Below are 25,483 nucleotides of genomic sequence, written 5' to 3'. Positions count from 1 at the left end.
GGGTGGAGGAGATGGGCCCAGACGCCTGGGGCGGGGGGGGGGGGGGGGGGGGGAGGGGAGGAGATGGGCCCAGACGGCTGGGCAGGGGGGTGGAGGAGATGGGCCCAGACGCCTGGGGCGGGGGGGGGGGGGGGGGGCGGTGGAGGAGATGGGCCCAGACGGCTGGGGCGGGGGGGGTGGGGGTGGAGGAGATGGGCCCAGACGGCTGGGGCGGGGGGGGGGGGGGGGGAGGAGATGGGCCCAGACGGCTGGGGCGGGGGGGGGGGGGGGGGGGGAGGAGATGGGCCCAGACGGCTGCAGGCGGGGGGTGGGGGAAGGCTACAGCTTCAGTGTGCACAGAGTGAGGCCCTCAGCGTTGCCACTGCAGCTGCTTAAATACGGACTGAAGTACGGGAAGACTCTCTCCGTGAAGGTGTCCTTGAAGGTGTAGAGATGGGACAGGCGGTCAGCGTTGTAGAAGGACACTTGCCCTCCCTCGTAGTCCAGGTAGACCCCCACTCTCCTGGGCTTCTCACTGGGGGCGAGTGGGACTGCGGGCCAGTCGAGAGCCTTGTACTGATCTCCATTCCTCAGCCAGATGGTCCAATAGCCGTCCAGGGGAGACAGGGTGATTTGGCCTTTCCTTTGGATGGATTCCATCGCCACCCCCAAATCCCAGGCCGTCTTGCTCCCCACCTCCACCTCCCAGTAGTGCCGCCCCGAGCTGAAGCCCTGGGCCGCCAGGACGTTGACGCAGGGGTTGAACCTCTCCGCCGTGTGAAGCTGCTGCTTGGTGTCAGTCAGTCGGACGCAGGTCAAATCTTCCGAGACAAGGAGCTTGTGGTGGGCTGAACTCGGGTCAAAGGTCAGAGAGGCAGGGACTAGAAGGTTGGGCAGGGGGTGAAAAAAAAAAAAGTTAAACGCAAGGACACTGCCACTAACAACTTCAGACTCACTGACCAGGACACGTTGCCTGTTCTGGAACATTTTACCCCCTTTCTATATAAACTAATCGGTTAACTCTGAGTCAGAAGGTCGTGGGATCAAGTCCCACTCCAGAGACTGGAGCACAAAACGCAGGCCGGCGCTCCCAGTGCGGTACTGAGGGAGGTGCTGCACTGTCGGAGGTGCCGTCTTTCGGATGAGATGTTAAACTGAGGCCCCGTCTGCCCTCAGGTCGATGCAAAAGATCCCGCGGCCGTTATTTTGAAGACGAGATGGTGAGTTCTCCCCAGTGTCCTGGGCCAATATTTATCCCCCATCCAACATCACTAAAAAAAAAAATCTGGTCATTGTCACATTAGGGTTAGCGGCTGTTTGTGGGATCTTGCTGTGTATAAATTGGCACACCAGCCCAGTAAAGGGGGTACCTTGAGTGTAGGTCTGAGGCACAATGTTTCTCTAGTGTCAAGGGAGTTTTACTCTAACCCGTGCTGTACCTGCCCTGGGAGTGTTTGATGGGACAGTGTAGAGGGAGCTTTACTCTGTATCTAACCCGAGCTGTACCTGCCCTGGGAGTGTTTGATGGGACAATGTAAAGGGAGCTTTACTCTGTATCTAACCCGTGCTGTACCTGCCCTGGGAGTGTTTGATGGGACAATGTAAAGGGAGCTTTACTCTGTATCTAACCCGTGCTGTACCTGCCCTGGGAGTGTTTGATGGGACAGTGTAGAGGGAGCTTTACTCTGTATCTAACCCGTGCTGTACCTGCCCTGGGAGTGTTTGATGGGACAGTGCAGAGGGAGCTTTACTCTGTATCTAACCCGTGCTGTACCTGCCCTGGGAGTGTTTGATGGGACAGTGTAGAGGAAGCTTTACCCTGTATCTAACCCGTGCTGTACCTGCCCTGGGAGTGTTTCATGGGACAGTGCAGAGGGATCTTCACTCTGTATCTAACCCGTGCTGAACCTGCCCTGGGAGTGTTTGATGGGACAGTGTAGAGGGAGCTTTACCCTGTATCTAACCCGTGCTGTACCTGCCCTGGGAGTGTTTCATGGGACAGTGCAGAGGGATCTTCACTCTGTATCTAACCCGTGCTGAACCTGCCCTGGGAGTGTTTGATGGGACAGTGTAGAGGGAGCTTTACTCTGTATCTAACCCGTGCTGTACCTGCCCTGGGAGTGTTTGATGGGACAGTGCAGAGGGATCTTCACTCTGTATCTAACCCGTGCTGAACCTGCCCTGGGAGTGTTTGATGGGACAGTGTAGAGGGAGCTTTACTCTGTATCTAACCCGTGCTGTACCTGCCCTGGGAGTGTTTGATGGGACAATGTAAAGGGAGCTTTACTCTGTATCTAACCCGTGCTGTACCTGCCCTGGGAGTGTTTGATGGGACAGTGTAGAGGGAGCTTTACTCTGTATCTAACCCGTGCTGTACCTGCCCTGGGAGTGTTTGATGGGACAGTGCAGAGGGATCTTCACTCTGTATCTAACCCGTGCTGTACCTGCCCTGGGAGTGTTTGATGGGACAGTGTGGAGGGAGCTTTACTCTGCATCTAAGCAGTTAGCTTTGATCATAGTCCCAAGTAATCAGCAGAAACAGGTCCATCTACCTGGGCTGATGAAGTCCTTCATCTCTTTCCACACCTTGTACTGCAGAGGTCCCTTGAATACTCCCAGAGGCAGATCAGCAGATACTTCACTGGGCATCTGGATGTCTTCAGGCCTGTGGGCATGGTCATCTTTGGTAAAATTGGAGGGCAGTGCGAACAAGGACATGTACCGTAGATCAGCAAGAGGGCCAACGGAGATTGGATACCTACCTTAGCCAGCTTACTTCCTGAAAGCACAAGAGAGAGATGTTACTTTGACTTTGTTAACATTACATCCAAACAGCCCAGCTCTTGACCCTCACGTTCATGGCCATTTGGAGGCCGCAGAGCTGAGAATGCAGTAAACGGGCACAGAACTCAACTGAGTCCCATTGGAGAGTGGGTAAACACCAGGCTATTTATACCAGGCCTCCAAGAGCAGCATCACTCCACTACAAACAGTACCAAGAACAAACTTGCATTTATATAGCACCTTTAATGACCTCAGGACGTCCCAAAGTGCTTTACAGCCAATCAAGTAGTTTGAGGGGTAGTCACTGTAGGGAAATGTGCACATCATTGAGATAAATGACAAATTTAATGGTTTTAACGATGTTGGTTGAGGGATAAATAATGGTCAGGACACTGGGGAGAACTCCCCTGCTCGTCTAAATAGTGCATTGGGACCTTTTAAATCCACCCGAGGGGTCAGACGGGGCCTCGGTTTAACATCTCACCTGAAAGACGGCATCTCCGATAGCGCAGCACCTCCCTCAGTACTGCACCAGAGCGTCAGTCTGGATTATGGGCTCAAGTCACTGGAGTAGGACTTGAACCCATGACCTTCTGATTCAGAGGCACGAGGGATACCGACTGAAGCAAAGGTGACAACATAGGGTATTAAATACAGGGTTAAGACTCTTCATCCATGTCTGTTACCTCTAGACTCATCCATTCCAATGCTCTCCTGGCCGGCCTCCCATCTTCCACCCTCTAAACCTGAGCTCATCCAAAACTCTGCTGCCCGTATCCTAACTCGCACCAAGTCCCGTTCACCCATCACCCCTTGTGCTCACTGACCGACATTGGCTCCCAGTCCGGCAACGCCTCGATTTTAAAATTCCCATTGTCCTGTTCAAATTCTTCCACGGCCTCACCCCTCCCCATCTCTAACCTCCTCCGGTCCCTACGACCCTCAGAGATCTCTGCGCTCCTCCAATTCTGGCCTCTTGCGTATCCCCGATTTTCATCGCTCCACCATTGGCGGCCGTGCTTTCAGCTGCCTAGATCCCGAGCTCAGGAATTCCACCTCTCCACAAACCTGCCTGTCCTAATATCTCCTTATGTGGCTCGGTGTCCAATTTTGTTTGATAATCGCTCCTGTGAAGCGCCTTGGGACGTTTTACTATGTTAAAGGCGCTATATAAATGCAGATTGTTGACGCAGTGCTTGCTGATCACCTCTGACCGTTCGACAGAGTGCAACCCCTTTCTAACTCTCTCCTAGCTCTACCTTCAGGAACTCAATGTCGTTGTCCTGAGCCTGATGTTTGTTCAGTAGAGTCAGCTGAGTGTCCATGGAGATCAGCCCTTCCTGGACTTTCTGCAGGTTCCCTCCGATCAGGCTCAAAATGGAGGTCTCTCGCTCAGCCAACTCCCGAGTCAAACTTTCTTCTCTCTCCCTGAGGAAACCGTGCATTTGAGCAAACTCCTCCTTAATGTGTGATAACAGCGAGTCAGAGCTTTTCTACAAAAGAAAAAGAAGTAAAGAATGGGCTTTTTAAAAATAATGAGGAAGGAAGGCTTACATTTCTAGAGCGCCTTTCACGATCTCAGGACGTCCCAAAACACTTTACGGCCAATTCAGTACATTTGGAATGTAGTCGCTGTTGTAATGCAGGAGACACAGGAGCCAATTTGTGCACAGCAAGATCCCACAAACAGCAATAAATGACCAGAATATCTGTTTTTAAAGTGATGTTTCTTGAGGGGTAAATATTGGCCAGGACTCCGGGGAGAACTCCCCCTGCGCTTCTTCGAATAGTGGCCGTGGGAATCATTTACGTCCACCTGAGGGGCCTCGGTTTAACATCTCATCTGAAAGACGGTACCCTCTGACAGTGCAGCACCTCCCTCAGTACTGCACTGGGACTATCAGCCTGGATTGTGCACTCAAGTCTCTGGAGTGGGACTTGAACCCATGATGTTTGACTCCAGAGGCGAGTGTGCTACCCACTGAGCCATGGCTGACACCCAAATGAACACTTGGATCCCTGATCTGCGATGATCTGAGCCAGGGGGCCGGTAGGGAGAGCTAGTTAGTTAGTACCCCTGGCCTGGAGATTTTGGGAGGGAGTGGGTTGGCAGGGCAGGGGGGGGTGGGGGGAAGAATCCAGGCCTCTCATTCCTCACCACTGACTTCAGCTGGAGAATGTACTTGTGTAGTCAGGTGAAGATCAACACTGGATGGATTGTTCCGAGACCATGGGCCTTGCTCCAGGAAACGGCTGGTGTGACCATGATTTTCTGTCCACTAATGTCTATGAAGTGGGAAATAAACCACAGCAACGTACCCAAGATCTCCCAATAAGTCTGCAAGGTCTTGAGCTCATCCAGAACCCTGCTGCCCCTATCCTAACTCTCACCAAGTCCCGTTCACCCATCACCCCCTGTGCTTGCTGACCTACATTGGCTCCCGGTCCAGCAACGCCTCGATTTTAAAATTCTCATCCTTGTTTTCAAATCCTTCCATGGCCTCGTCCCTCCCCATCTCTAACCTCCTCCGGCCCTACAACCCTCTGAGATCTCTGCGCCCCTCCAATTCTTGCCTCTTGCTCATCCCTGACTTTAATCGCTCCACCATTGGCGGCCGTGCCTTCAGCTGCTATGCTCTGGAATTCCCTCCCTTCATCTCTCTGCCCCTCTACCTCTCTCTCCTCCTTTAAGATGCTCCTTAAAACCTACCTCTTTGACCAAGCTTTTGGTCTCCTGTCCAAATATCTCATGTGGCTCAGTGTCAAATTTTGTTTGATAATCGCTCCTGTGAAGCGCCTCAGGATGTTTACTATCTTAAAGGCGCTATATAAATGCAAGTAGTAGTTGTTGTTGTTCCTGAGGGACTTGAAAATCTCCGGTTATCGTGTCTGGGATCACAGAGAGCGGGGGAGTTATCAGAGAGCAGCCAACAGTCATGGAACTGGACCCCAAGGAGGAAGTGCCTTCAAGACCCCTGGGGTGGGGAATTCAGAGAATCTTACAGCACAGGAGGCCGTTCGGCCCATCGTGCCTCTGCCGGCTCTTTGACCAAGCTATCCGATTAGTCCCACTCCTCCCTGCTCTTTCCCCGTAGCCCTGCAAATTTTTCCTTTTCAAGTATTTATCCAATTCCCTTTTGAAAGTTACTATTGAATCTGCTTCCACCGCCCTTTCAGGCAGCGCATTCTAGACCATAATACCCTCATCTCACCTCTGGTTCTTTTGCAAGTTGTCTTAAATCTTTGTCCTCTGGGTATCGACCCTCCTGCCAGTAGGAATGGCTTCCTCCTATCGACCTCATCAAAACCTTTCAGAATTTTGAACTCATCTATTAAATCTTCCCTTAACCTTCTCTGCTCTAACAAACCCCAGCTTCTCCAGTGTCTACAGATAACTGAGGTCTCTCATCCCTGGTACCATTCTAGTAAATCTCCTCTGCACCCTCTCCAAGGCCTTCACAACCTTCCTAAAGTGTGGTGCCCAGAATTGGACACAATACTCCAGCTGAGGCCTAACCAGTGATCATAGAAGTTTAGCATAACTTCCATGCTTTTGTACTCTATGCCTCTATTTATAAAGCCCAGGATTTGATATACCTTTTTTAACAGCCTTCTCAACTTGTCCTGCCACCTTCAAAGATTGGCGTATACACCCCGAGGTGTCTCTGTTCCTGCACCCCCTTTAAGATTGTACCATTTAGTTTATTTTGCCTCTCCCCAATTTTCCTTCCAAAATGTATCACTTCACAGTTCTCTGCATTAAATTTCATCCTGCCCATTTCACCAATCTATGTTCTCCTGAAGTCTGCTACGATCCTCGCTGTTTACTGCATTTCCAAGTTTTGTGCCATCTGCAAACTTTACAATCGTAGAAATTTACAGCACAGAAGCAGGCCATTCGGTCCATCATGTCTGTGCTGGTCGAAAAAGAGCTATCCAGCCTAATCCCACTTTCCAGCTCTTGGTCCGTAGCCTTGTAGTTACAGCACTTCAAGTGCACATCCAAGTACTTTTTGAATGTGATGAGGGTTTCTGCCTCTTCCACCCTTTCAGGCAGTGAGTTCCAGACCCCCACCACCCTCTGGGTGAAAGAAATTCTCCTCAACTCCCCTCCAATCCTTCTACCAATCACTTTAAATCTATGCCCCCTGGTTATTGACCCCCCTAAGTGAAATAGGTCCTTCCTATCCACCGTAAGCTCCTCATGATTTTGTACACCTCAATTAAATCTCCCCTCAGCCTCCTTTGTTCCACAGAAAACAACCCCAGCCTATCCAATCTTTCCTCAGCTAAAATTCTCCAGTCCTGGCAACATCCTCGTAAATCTCCACTGTACTCTCTCTGGTGCAATCACATCTTTCCTGTAATGTGGTGACCAGAACTGTACACAGTACTCTAGCTGTGGCCTAATTAGTGTTTTATACAGTTCCAGCATAACCTCCCTGCTCTTATAGTCTATGCCTTGTCTAATAAAGGAAAGTATCCCATATGCCTTTTTAACCACCTTATCTACCTGTCCTGCTACCTTCAGGGATCTGTGGACATGCACTCCAAGGTCCCTCTGTTCCTCTACACCTCTCAGTTTCCTCCCATTTATTGTGTACTCCCTTGCCTTGTTTGTCCTCCCCAAATGCATCACCTCACACTTCTCTGGATTGAATTCCATTTGCCACTTTTCAGCCCACCTGACCAGTCCATTGATATCTTCCTGCAGTCTACAGCTTTCCTCCTCACTATCGACCACATGGCCAATTTTTGTATCATCTGCAAACTTCTTAATCATGCTATCCACAATTTAGTCCAAATTATTGATATGTACTAAAAGCAAGGGACCCAGTACTGAGCCCTGCGGAACCCCACTGGAAACAGCCTTCCAGTCACAAAAACACCCAACCATTACCCTTTGCTTCCTGCCACTGAGCCAATTCTGGATCCAACTTGCCACTTTCCCTTGGATCCCATGGGCTTTTACTTTTCTGACCAGTCTGCCACGTGGGACCTCGTCAAAAGCCTTGCTAAAATCCACATAGACTATAATCAAACTCACTACCCTCATCGACCCTCCTTGCTACCTCCTCAAAAAATTCAGATTAGTCAGACACTACTTTCTCATAACAAATCCATGTTGACTGTCCTTGATTAATCCGTGCCTTTCTAAGTGATGGTTTATACTGTCCCTCAGAATTGATTCCAATAATTTGCCCACCACCGAGGTTAGACTGACTGGCCTGTAGTTACTCGGTCTATTCTTTTGTCCCTCTAAACAACGGTACAATGTTAGCAGTCCTCCAATCCTCCAGCACCACACCTGTAGCCAGGGGAGGATCGGAAAATGATGGTCAGAGCCTCCGCTATTTCCTCCCTTGCTTCTTTTAACAGCTTGGGATACATTTCATCCGGGCCTGGCGATTTATCTACTTTCAAAGATGCTAATCTCCTTAATACTTCCTCTCTCACTATGTTTATCCCATCCAATATTTCACACTCTTCCTCCTTAACTACAATGTTTGCATTGTCCCTCTCTTGTGAAAACAGACGCAAAGTATTCATTAAGAACCATACCCACATCTTCCGCCTCCACACATAGGTTACCTTTTTAGTCTCTAATAGACCCTACTCTTTTCTTAGTTATCCTCTTGCTCTTAATGTATTTATAAAACACCTTTGGGTTTTCCTTGCCAATATTTTTTCATGCCCTCTCTTTGCTTTCCGAATTTCCTTTTTAATTTCACCCCTGCACTTTCTATACTCCTCTAGGCTTTCTGCAGTATTGAGTTCTCGGTATCTGACATAAGCTTCTCGGTTTTGAAATTATACCCAAGTCCAGGTCATTAATATACATCAAAAACAGCAGTGGTCCTAACTCTGACCCCTGGGGAACACCACTGTATACTTCCCTCCAGTCTTGGTCCGTAGCCTTGTAGTTACAGCACTTCAAGTGAGTTCCAGACCCCCACCACCCTCTGGGTGAAAGAACTACTCTCTGCTTTCTGTCCCTTAGCCAATTTTGTATCTATGCTGCCACTGTCCCTTTAATCCCATTGGGTTTTAGTTTTACCGACAAGTCTATTATGTGGTACTTTACCAAACGACTTTTGAAAGTCCATATACACAACATCAACCGCACTACCCTCATCAACCCTCAGTTATTTCATCCAATAACTCAATCACGTTAGTCAAACACTATTTGCCTTCAACAAATCCGTGCTGGCTGACATTAACTCATGTTCGTCTAGGTGTCAATTAATTTTGTCCTAAATTACGGTCTCCAGAGGTTTTCCCACCACCAATGTTAGGCTGTAAAGCTCCCAATTTTACCTTCACTGCAGAAACTTTGTCTTGTTCACCACTCAGGAGGCGAGTGAAAGCTGCCGATCGCTCCGTAATGGAAGTTATCTCGACCGCCAGTTGTTCCTAGAAGTTACGAAGGGTAATCGGTGACAAGGCAAAATGATACGAGATCAATGCCAACCCCAAGTGTTCACTCTTGGTCATCGAAGCGAGGGGAGGGGGGGAGGGGGGGAGGAGGGGAGGGGGGGAGGAGGGGGCGGCGGGGGGCGGCGACCACACGGGGGAGGGGAGGAGGGGGGAGGTGGATAATCTCTTTTTTGAGTGGTGATGGTTAAGGGATAAATATTGACCACGACACTGGGAGAACTCCCCGCTCTTCTTTGAAATAGTGGCCACGAGATATTTTACGTCCACCTGAGAGGGCCGACAGAGCCTCGGTTTAACGTCTCATCCAAAAGACGGCACCTCCGACAGTGCAGCACTCCCTCATTCCTGCACTGGGAGTGCCGGCCTGGAGTATGTGCTGCAGTCTAGAGTGGGACATGAACCCACGACCTTCTGTCTCAGAGGAGAGTGTGCTGCCCACTGAGCCACGACTAACACAAACCCTCCCTCCTCCTCAATAATGGGGGAGTTCGAAGAGCCCACTGACCCTTCTTCTTCCTCCTCCTCCTCCCCCTCCCTCCAGTCTGCAGTGACCCGTGCGTCCCGTAACGCCATGTTACCTTGTAGAATTGGGCGGCCTCCTTTGCCGGGCTGGCCTCGTGGTTCCTGTGCCCGGCTCCGTCCCGGCAGCTGAGGCAGATTAACCGCAGGTCGGTGTGGCAGAAGAGCTTGAGCCGGTGACCGTGCTGCTCGCAGTAAAGGCCGGCCAGCGAGCGGGCCTTCTCGCTCAGCTGCTGCACCACCAGGTTGGGCCGGAGGGCGTGCTGGCCGGTCTCCTGTTCCTCCTCCTGCTCCTCCCCCCGACACTCGGGGCAGCACTGGGCAGGCAAGTGCCGGTGCTGCCAGTACTCGCGCACGCATTGGCGGCAGAAGTTGTGGCCGCAGCGGAGGATGACCGGGTCCACGAACAGCTCCAGGCAGATGGGGCAGAGCAGCTCCTCCCTGAAGCTCACATCGGCCGCGGTTAGAGCCAACATTTCCCTCCTTCCTTCCTCTCACCTTCCCTCGTGTCTCTCTCTCTCCCCCCTCCTTCCTTCCCTCTCTTCCTTCCTTCCTTCCTTCCCTCCCTCCCTCCCTCCCTCCCCTCCCCTCCCTTCCCTCCCTCTCTTCCTTCCTTCCCTCCCTCTCTTCCTCCCTTCCCTCTCTTCCTTCCTTCCTTCCCTCCCTTCCTCTCTCTCTCTCTCTCTCTCTCTTCCTTCCTTCCTTCCTTCCTTCCTTCCTTCCTTCCTTCCTTCCTTCCTTCCTTCCTTCCTTCCCTCCCTCTCTCTCTCTCTCTCTCTCTTCCCTCCTCCCTCGCTTGCTTTTTTTCTCTTTCTCTCTTTCTCCCCTTCCCCGTTCCCGTTCCCCCTCTCCTTGTAACCCAGGAGAAACAGAGGCCCTGCCCAACAGGAGCCTTTAACAGTCTCTGGTAGCTGCAGTGTCCAGGTGAAACTGCTGACCATCGATTCCTGGTTGACTCCTCAGCCAATCCCTGTATGTATTAATTAAATTATCACCTCATGATGACCCCGCCCATCCCCGTGAGACTTTTTCCTGACTGGCTGAAGACAGGGGTGTGTCTGCCTACTTTTAATGGGCCAATAAGGTTGCCCCAGTCTCATCTCTTTAGTTGTACTTTTTAATACTCGAGTCCCTGCCCAGAACCCTGAACAGTCCAGAAAGGGACCTCTGCTTTTTTTGATATATATTAATGACTTGGACTTGGGTGTACAGGGCACAATTTCAAAATGGCACAAAACTTGGAAGTGTAGTAAGCAGTGAGGAGGATAGTGATAGACTTTAAGAGGATATAGACAGGCTGGTGGAATGGGCAGACACATGGCAGATGAAATTTAATGCAGAGAAGTGCAAAGTGACACATTTTGGCAGGAAGAATGAGGAGAGGCAATATAAACTAAAGGGTACAATTCTAAAGAGGGTGCAGGAACAGAGAGACCTGGGGGTGTGTGTACACAAATCTTTGAAGGTGGCAGGACAGGTTGAGAAAGTGTTTAAAACAGCATACGGGATCCTGGGCTTTATAAATAGAGGCATAGAGTACAAAAGCAAGGAAGTTATGATGAACTTTTATAAAACACTGGTTCGGCCACAACTGGAATATTGTGTCCAATTCAGGGCACCGCACTTTAGGAAGGATGTGAAGGCCTTAGAGAGGGTGCAGAGGAGATTTACTAGAATGGTTCCAGGGATGAGGGACTTCAGTTACGTGCACAGACTGGAGAAGCTGGGGTTGCTCTCCTTAGAGCAGAGAAGGTTGAGAGGAGATTTAATAGAAATGTTCAAAATCATGAAGGGTTTAGATAAAGTAAATTAAGAGAAACTGTTCCCATTGGCAGGAGGGTCGAGAACCAGAGGACACAGATTTAAAGTGATTGGCAAAAGAACCAAAGGCGACATGAGGAAAAACTTATTTATGCAGCGAGTAGTTTTAGGATTCTCCAGACCACACCACAACCCTGGCCATTTTGAAGCAGATTATCTGGTCTTTTATTTCACCGCTGTTTGTGGGATCTTGCTGTGCGCAAGTTGCCTGCCGCGTTCCCTACATTACAACAGTGACTACACTTTGTAAAGTGCTTCATTGGCTGTAGAGCGCTTCTGGGGCGTCCTGAGGTCCTGAAAGGCGCTATAGAAATGCAGGCTTTTTCTTGAACTTCTCCGCGATCAAACCCAGACATGACTGCTTGACAAGACTCCACTTTAATTATCAAATCGCCATAGAAACCGCAAACAAAGCAACAGTGAAAGCAGGAGTACAAAACCTCTGAGCTTATTTTACAGAGCAGATCTGAGCAACAATTACTCAGTAGACCGAGTTTAAAATACAACAGCCCAGTGATGACCATCGATGATATTGTTCGATACTCTGGATAAACCCCTAACCAACGTGTGTGACATTCCTCTGTCTACTATTTAATGTAACGTGTTAAATGGGTAAACACCTAGAAGAGTGGACTGAGGAATGTCCCAGGAACATGTTAAGTGTTCGGGTGCAGGGAGCACTGGTGCATTTTAAGGGGAGACTCAATGCATACACGAGGGAGAAGGGATTAGAGGGATACGGAGGGGGGGCAGGTTGGGGAGAGGTAATTAGAATGGGAGGAGGCTCGCGTGGAGCATAAACACCAGCATAGCCCAGTTGGGCCGAATGGCCTGTTTCTGTGTTGTAAATTCTATTTAGTAATTACTAGGCCACTGATTGGGGCAATACCTGATGCTGCTACTAGGGGGAGCCAGTGCAAAATGTCCTTGTCGGGCTGGTGATCAATAAAGATCAATCATTTTGAAATTAAGACATGTTCTTCCATCTGACTGTGGACCTAAGATTAAAGAAATTATAACAGACTCGGGCTTGGGAGTGTTTGATGGGACAGTGTAGAGGGAGCTTTACTCTGTATCTAACCCATGCTGTACCTGCCCTGGGAGTGTTTGATGGGACAGTGTGGAGGGAGCTTTACTCTGTATCTAACCCGGGCTGTACCTGCCCTGGGAGTGTTTGATGGGACAGTGTAGAGGGAGCTTTACTCTGTATCTAACCCGTGCTGTACCTGCCCTGGGAGTGTTTGATGGGACAGTGTAGAGGGAGCTTTACTCTGTATCTAACCCGTGCTGTACCTGCCCTGGGAGTGTTTGATGGGACAGCGTAGAGGGAGCTTTACTCTGTATCTAACCCGTGCTGTACCTGCCCTGGGAGTGTTTGATGGGACAGTGTAGAGGGAGCTTTACTCTGTATCTCACCCGTGCTGTACCTGCCCTGGGAGTGTTTGATCCTGACTCTGCCAGCTGTAATGGCGAGTGTTTCAATGCTCAGTCTCCTCTGGGCACTGCCTCCTCGCTGGTGGAATGGTCCTATGGCAAGCCACCCAGATCTGGTTAGTACCGGCAATTGAGATATCCATAAATTGCTGTCCATTCTTTTTGAGGCCCGATCTCCTGTTTCTGGTCATAGTTCAGGTGTCAGCCGTGGCTCACACTCTCACCTCTGAGACAGATAGGTCATGGGTTCAAATCCCACTCCAGAGACTTGAGCACAAAACCCAGGCTGATACTCCCAGTGCGGTACTGAGGGAGGTGCTGCACTGTCGGAGGTGCCGTCTTTCGGATGAGACGTTAAACTGAGGCCCCGTCTACCCCTCTCGGGTGGATGTAAAAGATCCCACGGGCACTATTTTGAAGGAGAGCAGGGGGGAGTTCTCCCCCAGTGTCCTGGGCCAATATTTATCCCTCAACCAACATCGCTAAAACAGATTCTGGTCATTTATCACATTGCTGTTTGTGGGATCTTGCTGTGCGCAAAATGGCTGCCGCGTTTCCTACATTACAACAGTGACCACACTTCAAAAAAGTACTTCATTGGCTGTAAAGCGTTTCGGGGCGTCCTGAGGTGGTGAAAGGCTCTCTCTAAATACAAGTTCTTTCTTTCTTTCTCCTTGCTTTCCACGGTCCACTGCTCAGTGACAACAGCGAGACGAATCGTCCGTGCTGCCTGCACAACCCCCTGCCTCCACCGATCTACAGCTTGAGCTGATAGACTGTGAGGGGCGCTGAGTTCTTCCTCCCGTCCCTCAATCCCGGGCTGAAGAACGGGTAGAGTTTCTCGGTGAAGGTGCCATTGAAGGTGTAGAGGTGGGACATGCGGTCAGCGTCGTAGAAGGACACCTGCCCCCCCCCGTAGTCCAGGTAGACGCCGATCTTGTTGGGCTCGGTGGGCAGGGCCAGCCGGGTGGGGGGCGAGGTCAAGGCCCGGTAGTTGTGTCCCTTCCTGAGCCACACGGCCCAGTACCCGTCCTGCGGGGACAGGGTGATGTCCCCCTTTCTCTCGGCCGACTCCCGGGCCACCCCGATCACCCACTCCGTCTTGCACTGCACCTCCACCTCCCAGTAGCGTCTCCCCGACTGGAAGCCCTCTGACCCCAGGACGCAGGGGGAGGGATCGTACCTCTCCGGATTGTCGGGGACCTCCTGCCACGTCTCGTTGACCCCGGCGCTGGTCATGTCCTCCAGCAGGACGAGCCAGGGGTTGGCGGTGTTGGGGTCGAGGGTCAGCGACACCGGGACTGCGACAAAGAAGAGAAAGAGCGTTAGTCGATTTTGGAAATCTTGATTCCGGGAGTCCGAGCATTGCTGGAAGCACAACGGCCCCCTCCTCTCCGAAAGGCATTGACTCTTGCTGTGGTCTGGGTTCCACAGATAGTAACGTGGGAACATTAAGAACAGGAGGAGACCATTCAGCCCCTCGAACCTGCCCCGCCATTCAATTAGATCATGGCCGATCTGCACCTCAACCCCATTTACCCGCCTTTGCTCCATATCCCTCGATACCCTTACCCAACAAAAATCTATCTCAATCTCCAATTGTTCCCCAGCGTCCAGAGCTTCTTTGGGGGAGAGAGTTCCAGATTCCCATTTGTATGGAAAAGTGTTTCCTGATTTCGCTCCTGAATGGCCTGGCTCTAATTTTAAGTCCCCTTGTTCTTGATCCCCCTGTACCAACAGAGGAAATAGTTTCTCCGAGTCTACTCTATCGGATGCTTTTAGCATTTTAAACAACACTATCAGATCTCCCCTCAACCTCCGAATACTCGAGGGACTACAAGCCAAGTCTATGCAACCCGCCCCCAGAATTGAACCCCCTAAGCCCCGATCTTGGTGCCCTTCAGTGTCCCAGTGAAGTCACAGGCTCCGTATGGGAAGCTTGGGAGTGAGTGACTGCTCCCTTCATGAAAGAATGGGAGGATTTCTTTTTTCAACGTTCATTCTCGGGATGCGGGTGTTGCTGGTAATTTATTGTCCTGTGTTTGAGACAATGGAGCGTCGTGCTCGGCCTCTTCAGAGGGCAGTTAAGAGTCAACCACGCTGGTGTGGGACTGGAGTCACACGTAGGCCGGGTGAGGAGTCACAAATAGGCTCGGACCGGGTAAGGAGTCACACATAGGCCCGGACCGGGTAAGGAGTCACCACATAGGCCCGGACCGGGTAAGGAGTCACCACATAGGCCCGGACCGGGTAAGGAGTCACCACATAGGCCCGGACCGGGTAAGGAGTCACACATAGGCCCGGACCGGGTAAGGAGTCACCACATAGGCCCGGACCGGGTAAGGAGTCACCACATAGGCCCGGACCGGGTAAGGAGTCACCACATAGGCCCGGACCGGGTGAGGAGTCACCACATAGGCCCGGACCGGGTAAGGAGTCACCACATAGGCCCGGACCGGGTAAGGAGTCACCACATAGGCCCGGACCGGGTAAGGAGTCACACATAGGCCCGGACCGGGTGAGGAGTCACCACATAGGCCCGGACCGGGTAAGGAGTCACCACATAGGCCCGGAACGGGTAAGGAGTCACCACATAGGCCCGGAACGGGTAAGGAGTCACCACATAGGCCCGGACCGGGTAAGGAGTCACCACATAGGCCCGGACCGGGTAAGGAGTCACCACATAGGCCCGGACCGGGTGAGGAGTCACCACATAGGCCCGGACCGGGTGAGGAGTCACCACATAGGCCCGGACCGGGTGAGGAGTCACCACATAGGCCCGGACCGGGTGAGGATGGCAAGTTTCCTTCCCTGAAGGGCATTAGTGAACCAGTTGGGTTTTTAACGACAATCCGACTCCCTCGTGGTCACTTTTACTGGTACCAGCTTTTTATTTGCAGATTTTTAAAGCTGAATTCAAATTTTCAAACTGCCACAAATGGGATTTGAACTCACGTTGTCTGGAGTTACCTCCGGTACATCAACTGTCCTGCCAGGGCATTAAATATGCACTGTCACTAACCCCAATCTCGTTTCCTACAGCGCTTGGCCTGCTGGCTTATTCCTGACTACAGAAGATTACCCTGGTATCTGTTCCAAATTTGCTGTGCTCTGGATTCCAGTTATGTTGCCCAGTCCTACGTTCTTGGTTTACTCTAGGAACAGTCTGGTTTTACCTTATCTGTACATTTAATGTGTTCTATACCTCAACAAAGGGTCCCTGCACCCTTTAACTCTCTTTTCTTTCCAGGATGTAAGGGTTAATTTTCCGAGGTTTCACTTCTCCGTCTGGGCATTGGATCGTCCGGGCCTTGCGTCACTGTCTGGGCCTTGTGTCACCGTCTGGGCCTTGCGTCACTGTCTGGGCCTCATATCACCGTCTGGGCCTCGTGTCATCATCTAGGCCTCACCGTCTCTGAGCTTTGACTTACCGTCCGGGCCTCGCCTCACCGTCTGCGCCTCACTTCACCGTCTGGGCCTCCCGTCGCCGTCTGGTCCTCCGTCTCGGGGCCTTGTGTTACCGTCCGGGTCTTGCCTCACCGTCTGGGCCTCGTGCTAAAGTCTGGTTCTCGCCTCGCAGTCTGGGTCTCACCTCACTGTCCGGGCCTCACGTCACCGTCTGGTCCTCCGTCTCCGGGCCTCGCCTCACCGTCTAGGCCTCACCTCACCGTCTGGACCTTGCGTCGCTGTCTGGCCCTCGCAAACAGTGGCTTGGCAGAAAATCACAGGTGTCCTGTCCGTGATTCTCCCTTCGTTCATGTCCACAACCACAACAGCCTGCATTTATATAGCACCTTTAACGTAGTAAAACATCCCAAGGCGCTTCACAGGAGCGGTTATCAAACAAAATTTGACACCGAGCCACATAAGGAGATATTAGGACAGGTGACCAAAAGCTTGGCCAAAAAGAGGTAGGTTTTAAGGAGCATCTTAAAGGAGGAGAGAGAGGTGGAGAGGTTTAGGGAGGGAATTCCAGAGCTTAGGGCCGAGGCAGCTGAAGGCACGGCCGCCAACGGTGGAGCGATAAAAATTGAGGATGAGCAAGAGGCCAGAATTGGAGGAGCGCAGAGATCTCGGAGGGTTGCAGGGCTGGAGGAGGTTACAGAGATAGGGAAGGAGGGGCGAGGGCCATGGAGGGATTTGAAAACAAGGATGAGAATTTTAAAATCGAGGCGTTCCCGGACCGGGAGCCAATGTAGGGGGTGATGGGTGAACGGGACTCGGTGCGAGTTAGGATACGGGCAGCAGCATTTTAGATGGGTTCAGGTTTACGGAGGGTGGAAGGTGGAAGGCCGGCCAGGAGAGCATTGGAATAGCCGAGTCTGGAGGTAAAGGAACGGTGCCAGCATTGTGCCCACGGTGTCCGGATAACGCACCCGCCACCGCCCGTTCCGCGGAGCCTCGGGAAATCGGGGCCGCGACGGTTCGCGGGTCAGTGATGGCCCCATTGCCTCTGTACAGGCGCAGGCCGACCTGCTGCCCATTTCCGGCCCTGTCGGATTTTACCTCAGGGTTTCGGCGGCTGCAGTGCTTTTTCTCTCTGCCGGTGAATTGTTTACCTGGGCTGATGCTGTTCCTCATTTCTTTCCACACTCGGTACTGCAGGGGCCCTTTAAATAGCCCGAGGGGCAGCTTCGCAGAGACCACTGTCGGGCGTCGGACCTCCTCGTGGGGCCTGCGCACATCAATAGTACAGAAGGTGAGTCGGTAACTGGAGGGCATAAAATCAGCACAGAATAACCGAGCGAGAGTTTGGCAGATGGCTTTTTGTCGTGCAAATGGTCGTCAGGGCATGGAATGACCGAGTGAGGGAAGCAGAATCTGTAATAACTTGTAACAGGGCAGGGGAATGGTTCGCTCTTTCAGAGAGCCAGCACAGACTCGATGGGCTGAGTGGCCTCCTCCTGTGCTGTAATGTTCTACGATTCTGTGAAGTACAATGAATAGACAGGACTGAGACTTGCTACCGATATACGTACCTCTCTCTCAGCCAATTTATTTCCTAGAAAAAAAAGAAAAGAATTTTAGATCTTTATGGAAGATAAATCATTATTAGGTGCACTGGAGGATCTTATAACAGACCCAGCATCATCAAACCACAGGCAAACTCACACTCACACACACTCACAAACTCACACACACATACACTCTCACAAACTCACACTCACTCACACACACTCTCACTCTCACAAACACACACACACTCTCACAAACACACACACACTCTCACAAACTCACACACACACTCACTCTCACAAACACACACACACTCACAAACTCACACACACTCACTCACACACACACAAACTCACACTCACACACACACTCACAAACTCACACACACATACACTCTCACAAACTCACACACACACTCTCTCACAAACTCACACACACACTCACTCACACACTCACACAAACTCATACACACACACACTCTCACACTCACACACACACTCACTCTCACAAACACACACACACTCACAAACTCACACACACTCACTCACACACACACAAACTCACACTCACACACACTCACTCACACACTCACAAACTCACACACACTCACTCACACACACACAAACTCACACTCACACACACTCACTCACACACTCACAAACTCACACACACATACACTCTCACAAACACACACACACATACACTCTCACAAACACACACACTCACAAACTCACACACACACATACACTCTCACACATACACACACTCACACAACACTCTCTCACACACACACACTCACACACACACACTCACACTCACAAACACACACACACACTCACACACACACACTCTCACACACACACTCTCACACTCACACACACACTCACATACACTCTCACACATACACACTCACATACACACACTCACATACACTCTCACACTCACACACACTCACACATACACTCTCACGCACACACTCACACACACACTCTTACACACACACCCTCACACACACACACTCACATACACTCTCACACGCATACACTCTCACACACACACACACTCACACATACACTCTCACATACACTCTCACACACACACACACTCACACATACACTCTCACATACACTCTCACACACACACTCACGCACACACACTCACGCACACACTTACACACACACCCTCACACACACACTCATGAACACTCTCTCATACACACACACTCACACATACACTCTCACACACACACACACACTCACACATACACTCTCACACACACACTCACACACACACTCACGCACACACACTCACGCACACACTTACACACACACCCTCACGCACACACTCATGCACACTCTCTCATACACACACACTCACACATACACTCTCACACACACACTTACACACACACCCTCACACACACACTCACGCACACTCACGCACACACTCTCATACACACACACTCACGCACACACTCTCACACACACACTTACTTACACACACACCCTCACACACACACACACTCGCACACTCACACACACATTCTCATACACACTCACATTCATTCACACACACTCATGCATCCATAGCTATGTCTTGCTTTCTCTCGTTCACTCACTCACACATAAACTCACATGTACACTAACACACACACTCACACCCACACACGCACTCACTTACATACACACTCACTCACTCAAAAAGACACACACACACACAAAACACACTCACGCTTAGTCACACTCACACTTAAACACACATTCATTCACACGTACTCACACACACTTGCCTCACACACACTCAAAAAGACACACACACACACAGACACACTCACTCACGCTTACTCATACACACACTTGCACTCACTCACACTCACATGCACTCACACGTACTCACTCACTCAAAAAGACACTCACACACAGACGCACTCACTCAGTCACACACACACTCACACTCACTCGCTCACACACACACTTACAGTTACACTCACTCCCAGAACCACATTAGAACATAAGAACATAAGAACATAAGAAATTGGAGCAGGAGTAGGCCAATCGGCCCCTCGAGCCTGCTCCGCCATTCAATAAGATCATGGCTGATCTGATCCCAACCACAAATCTAAAGAACACAAGAAGTCGGAGCAGGACCCGGCCACATAGCCCCTGGGCCCTCTCCGCCACCCACAGGGCATTGACCGATCCGAACTCAGCTTCATGTCCAATTTCCTGCCTGCTCCCCATTAACGACAGAACAGTCAGCATCGGACAAATCCCAAGTGTGAGGTTTTCAGTTGCAAGGCACATCTTTGAGGTGTTTTCACAGGTTGAAAAATAAACGCGGCAAAAGGCAGCAGAGCTTCACCTGCGGTAAGGCCTGTGGGGGCGGCCCTGTGACAGGAGTAGATCCTGCCTCACTCCTCCTCTCCTCTCGTCCAGTGTCAATCTCTATTTCTCTCTCTTCTTTTTCTTTCTCTGATTTCCTTTCTCTGCGTTTGCCTTTCCCTTTTACAGCCCACCTAACTGTGGGATTTACGAGTTCTTGGGCGGGAGAAGGCAAGACACAGCTATGGATGCAGGGCTATCCCAGCAAGCACTGCAGTATAGAAAGTCCTCTATTAAATCTACAGGCTCTGTCGTTTGAATAGAGGAATCCTGGAATCATAGAATCTTTGAAAGCTCTTTGAAAGAGCTCTCCAGTTAGTCCCACTCCCCTGCTCTTTCCCCGTAGCCCTGCAAATTTTTCCTTTTCAAGTATTTATCCAATTCCCTTTTGAAAGTTACTATTGAATCTGCTTCCACCGCCCTTTCAGGCAGCGAATTCCAGATCATCACAACTCGCTGCGTAAAAAAACATTCTCCTCATCTCCCCTCTGGTTCTTTTGCCAATTACCTTAAATCTGTGTCCTCTGGTTACCGACCCTCCTGCCAATGGAAACAGTTTCTCTATCTACTCTGTCAAAACCCGTCATGATTTTGAACGCCTCTATTAAATCTCCCCTTAACCTTCTCTGTTCTAAGGAGAACAACCCCAGCTTCTCCAGTCTCTCCACATAACTGAAGTCCCTCATCCCTGGTACCATTCTGGTAAATCCCCTCTGCACCCTCTCCAAGGCCGTGACATCTTTCCTAAAGTGCGGTGCCCAGAATTGGCCACAATACTCCAGCTGAGGCCTAACCAGTGATTTATAAAGGTTTAGCATAACTTCCTTCCTTTTGTACCTCTCTGCCTCTATGAATGCGAGGGCTATCATTACTGTTATGGATGCAGGGCTATCCCAGCAATCACTGCAGCACGGAAAGTCCTCTATTAAATCCACAGGCTCTGTAGTTTTAATAGAGGGCTATCATTATCGCTATGGATGCTGGGATTTCTCAACCCCCATGGCACTTCCTTGTTTTCTGTCACTGTCCAGCAAACAAAATGCCTGTAACACACACACCATTCCTGGTCCGGCTTCTTCAATCTCAGCCCTTTACGTCAAAAGCTAGACGCAGCTGTACAAAACCCTGGTTAGACCGCACCTGGAGTGCTGTGAGCAGTTCTGGGCACCGCACCTTCGGAAGGACATATTGGCCTTGGAGGGAGTGCAGCGTAGGTTTACTAGAATGATACCCGGACTTCAAGGGTTAAGTTACGAGGAGAGATTGCACCAATTGGGGTTGTATTCTCTAGAGTTTCGAAGGTTAAGGGGTGATCTGATCGAAGTTTATAAGATATTAAGGGGAACAGATAGGGTGGATAGAGAGAAACTATTTCCGCTGGTTGGGGATTCTAGGAGTATGGGGCACAGTCTAAAAATTAGAGCCAGACTTTTCAAGAGCGAGATTAGAAAACATTTCTACACACAAAGGGTGGTAGAGGTTTGGAACTCTCTTCCGCAAACGGCAATTGATACTAGCTCAATTGCTAAATTTAAATCTGAGGTAGATAGCTTTTTGGCAACCAAAGGTATTAAGGGATATGGGCCAAAGGCAGGTATATGGAGTTAGATCACAGATCAGCCATGATCTTATCAAATGGCGGAGCAGGCACGAGGGGCTGAATGGCCTCCTCCTGTTCCTATGTTCCAGATCAGGGAGGCCGTTCGGCCCATCCATCCAGAAAGACATCACAGTCCTCCCTCTACTGAGTACAGCGGCTTCTTAAGTGTTTCCGAGGTGTTTGTCTCCACCAACCCCCTACCCGTTAGTCCATCCTGTGTGTCAATCACTCTTTCGGCCCTGTCCTAACGTTACGGTGTGACTAGAAGTCATGTTTCAGATTGAACGTTCCTCTGCTGTTTCCTGCCTTGTCGACTTGTCACCGCTCAGTGACCGGCGATAATTCCCCCTTATTTCTTATTGGTTGGTTTGTCCTATTTGAATTCCGGGGGCCTGGAAGTTTGGGAGTGTCTGCTCCGAACGCAGGTGCCTCATTGGTGGAAAAAGATCCCAAATCTGGATCCCGAGATCTGTTAATATCAGCAGGTTGAGAGACGGGGTCATTAATGGGAACCTGGATTCGGACTTTATAGATGGCCCAAGAAGACAAAAAAGCATTGGGCCCCCTCTCACTTTGTACACCCCTAGTTGTTCTGGGCCATCCTGAAATGGAAACCGTTCAATCCCCCACCCCTCAACTCTGAGAGCAGCACGTCAACCGAGACCTTAACCAGGCACGGACGGTGGTTCACCCGCCATGTGGGTACGGGGCCTCTGGAAACCGTGCCCAAGGTTCCAGCCCCCCCAGCTGGCTCAGTGGGTAAAAGCGCCACCCTGCGTGGTACGGGCCTCACTATCTCCAGGCTCTGGGGCCCCAGCCACCCGCGAGTGAGCCTCAGCTCCCTGTCCAGCCAGGGTTTCCGCCGCGATGCCGCCCACAGCCGAATATTCCGCTGTCGCTCACTGTCTGGGATTTTGGAGTGTTTGACCTCGACCCTCTTTGGCCCCTGCTCTTAAGGAGGGCTAAGGAAGGCTGGTCGAGCGGGAACTGTCCGGGGCGACGCTCGCTCGGGAACAGCGAGACGGGGAAAGCAATGGGCTTGAAACCTTGGATTAGCAGGGTGACTATTCGGTCAAAAAGCATCATTTGGTCAAGCAGGAAATGAAGGATAACTCATATGCAGCCAATACAATTGAGACAAAATTCCAGGTGGGCTAATTTGGGATCGAGAGGCTACCTGTCGATCCCAAATTGTATGGAAACGCCAATGGAGCAAAGGCCGATGGGAACTTGACCGAAATACCTTGACCAAATTCAAAAGGTATCACCGATCTTGTTATGCCCTGAGAAAGACTGTGTACTTTCGAAGGACACTGACTGCTAACAACGAGAGATAAAAACAAGGTTAACGATAAGGCAGTTGTCTGCTGGGCCTTAGAATCTAGGATCTTCCACTCAGCAACAAACTTGGAAAAAAAGATATAAAGGCACAGGCGGTATCACGATTTTTAGACCACAAGAAGCGGTCAAAGAAGAAGCCAGCGACAAAAAATTAACCCCCTCATCTCCCGAAACAGAGGAACTGATCACTCTGAGTTTCGAGTGGCACTCCCCAGAATAAGGTTTTATGGCATCTCTAGCTGGAAAACTGTCTGTGCTTAGTTGAGTATCAGTGCTAGGACAACTTTAAAATAGACACTGGGCACATCCATTGCCCCTCCCTGCAGCCAGTAAATGATTCCCCTCAGTTAAAAGGGCTGTAATGAGAGGGCGGGGGAATGGGATGAGCAAACATAGGAACAGGAGTCGGCCATTCAGCCCCTCGAGCCTGTTCCGCTATTCAATTAAATCATGGGTGATCTGTACCTCAACTCCATCTTATTTTTAATTCGTTCATGGGATGTGGGCGTCGCTGGCGAGGCCGGCATTTATTGCCCATCCCTAATTGCCCTTGAGAAGGTGGTGGTGAGCCGCCTTCTTGAACCGCTGCAGTCCGTGTGGTGAAGGTTCTCCCACAGTGCTGTTAGGAAGGGAGTTCCAGGATTTTGACCCAGCGATGATGAAGGAACGGCGATATATTTCCAAGTCGGGATGGTGTGTGACTTGGAGGGGAACGTGCAGGTGGTGTTGTTCCCATGTGCCTGCTGCTCTTGTCCTTCTAGGTGGTAGAGGTCATGGGTTTGGGAGGTGCTGTCGAAGAAGCCTTGGCGAGTTGCTGCAGTGCATCCTGTGGATGGTACACACTGCAGCCACGGTGCGCCAGTGGTGAAGGGAGTGAATGTTTAGGGTGGTGGATGGGGTGCCAATCAAGCGGGCTGCTTTGTCCTGGATGGAGTCGAGCTTCTTGAGTGTTGTTGGAGCTGTACTCATCCAGGCAAGTGGAGAGTATTCCATCACACTCCTGACTTGTGCCTTGTAGATGGTGGAAAGGCTTTGAGGAGTCAGGAGGCGAGTCACTCGCCGCAGAATACCCAGCCTCTGACCTGCTCTTGTAGCCACAGTATTTATATGGCTGGTCCAGTTAAGCTTCTGGTCAATGGTGACCCCCAGGATGTTGATGGTGGGGGATTCGGCGATGGTAATGCCGTTGAATGTCAAGGGGAGGTGGTTGGACTCTCTCATGTTGGAGATGGTCATTGCCTAGCATTTGTCTGGCGTGAATGTTACTTGCCACTTATGAGCCCAAGCCTGGATGTTGTCCAGGTCTTGCTGAATGCGGGATGCGGGCTCAGACTGCTTCATTATCTGAGGGGTTGCGAAAGGAACTGAACACTGTGCAATCATCAGCGAACATCCCCATTTCTGACCTTATGATGGAGGGAAGGTCATTGATGAAGCAGCTGAAGATGGTTGGGCCGAAGACACTGCCCCGAGAAACTCCTGCAGCAATGTCCTGGGGCTGAGATGATTGGCCTCCAACAACCACTACCATCTTCCTTTGTGCTAGGTATGACTCCAGCCACTGGAGAGTTTTCCCCCTGATTCCCATTGACTTCAATTTTACTAGGGCTCCTTGGTGCCACACTCGTTCAAATGCTGCCTTGATGTCAACGGCAGTCACTCTCACCTCACCTCTGGAATTCAGCTCTTTTGTCCATGTTTGGACCAAGGCTGTAATGAGGTCTGGAGCCGAGTGGTCCTGGCGGAACCCAAACTGAGCATCGGTGAGCAGGTTATTTGTGAGTAAGTGCTGCTTGATAGCACTGTCGATGACACCTTCCATCACTTTGCTGATGATTGAGAGTAGACTGATGGGGCGGTAATTGGCCGGATTGGATTTGTCCTGCTTTTTGTGGACAGCACATACCTGGGCAATTTTCCATATTGTCGGGTAGATGCCAGTGTTGTAGCTGTACTGGAACAGTTTGGCTAGAGGTGTGGCTCGTTCTGGAGAACAAGTCTTCAGCACTACAGCTGGGATGTTGTCGGGGCCCATAGCCTTTGCTGTATCCAGTACACTCAGACGTTTCTTGATATCACGTGGAGTGAATCAAATTGGCTGAAGACTGGCTTCTGTGATAGTGGGGATATTGGGAGGAGGCCGAGATGGATCATCCACTCGGCACTTCTGGCTGAAGATGGTTGCAAACGCTTCAGCCTTGTCTTTTGCATTCACGTGCTGGACTCTGCC

General features: G+C 50.8%; 2 protein-coding genes across 2 annotated transcripts in view; both read right to left on the bottom strand.

The window, feature by feature from the left end:
• Nucleotides 1–233: 233 nt before the first annotated feature.
• LOC137304945 (nuclear factor 7, ovary-like) lies at nt 234–10,239 on the bottom strand. Its single transcript, XM_067973727.1, has 6 exons — nt 9,780–10,239; nt 9,082–9,177; nt 4,023–4,256; nt 2,742–2,758; nt 2,532–2,644; nt 234–860 (listed from the first exon to the last, which is right to left on the bottom strand). The coding sequence occupies exons 1-6, from the start codon at nt 10,194–10,196 to the stop codon at nt 319–321; spliced, it is 1,419 nt and encodes a 472-aa protein (XP_067829828.1). The 5' UTR covers nt 10,197–10,239; the 3' UTR covers nt 234–318.
• Nucleotides 10,240–11,916: 1,677 nt separating this feature from the next.
• LOC137304944 (zinc-binding protein A33-like) overlaps nt 11,917–25,483 on the bottom strand; it is a 30,752-nt gene continuing 17,185 nt past the window's right edge. Inside the window, exons 4-6 of the mRNA XM_067973726.1 lie at nt 17,955–17,977; nt 17,535–17,650; nt 11,917–14,276 (exon numbers count right to left, since the gene is read on the bottom strand). Of these exons, the coding sequence (XP_067829827.1) occupies nt 13,732–14,276; nt 17,535–17,650; nt 17,955–17,977 (684 nt within the window). The 3' untranslated portion in view covers nt 11,917–13,731. The remainder of the gene's footprint in view (nt 14,277–17,534; nt 17,651–17,954; nt 17,978–25,483) is intronic.

This window comes from Heptranchias perlo, chromosome 39, assembly GCF_035084215.1.
Source record: "Heptranchias perlo isolate sHepPer1 chromosome 39, sHepPer1.hap1, whole genome shotgun sequence".
Lineage (NCBI taxonomy): Eukaryota > Metazoa > Chordata > Chondrichthyes > Hexanchiformes > Hexanchidae > Heptranchias > Heptranchias perlo.
This window is presented reverse-complemented; position numbering and strand designations above follow the sequence as displayed.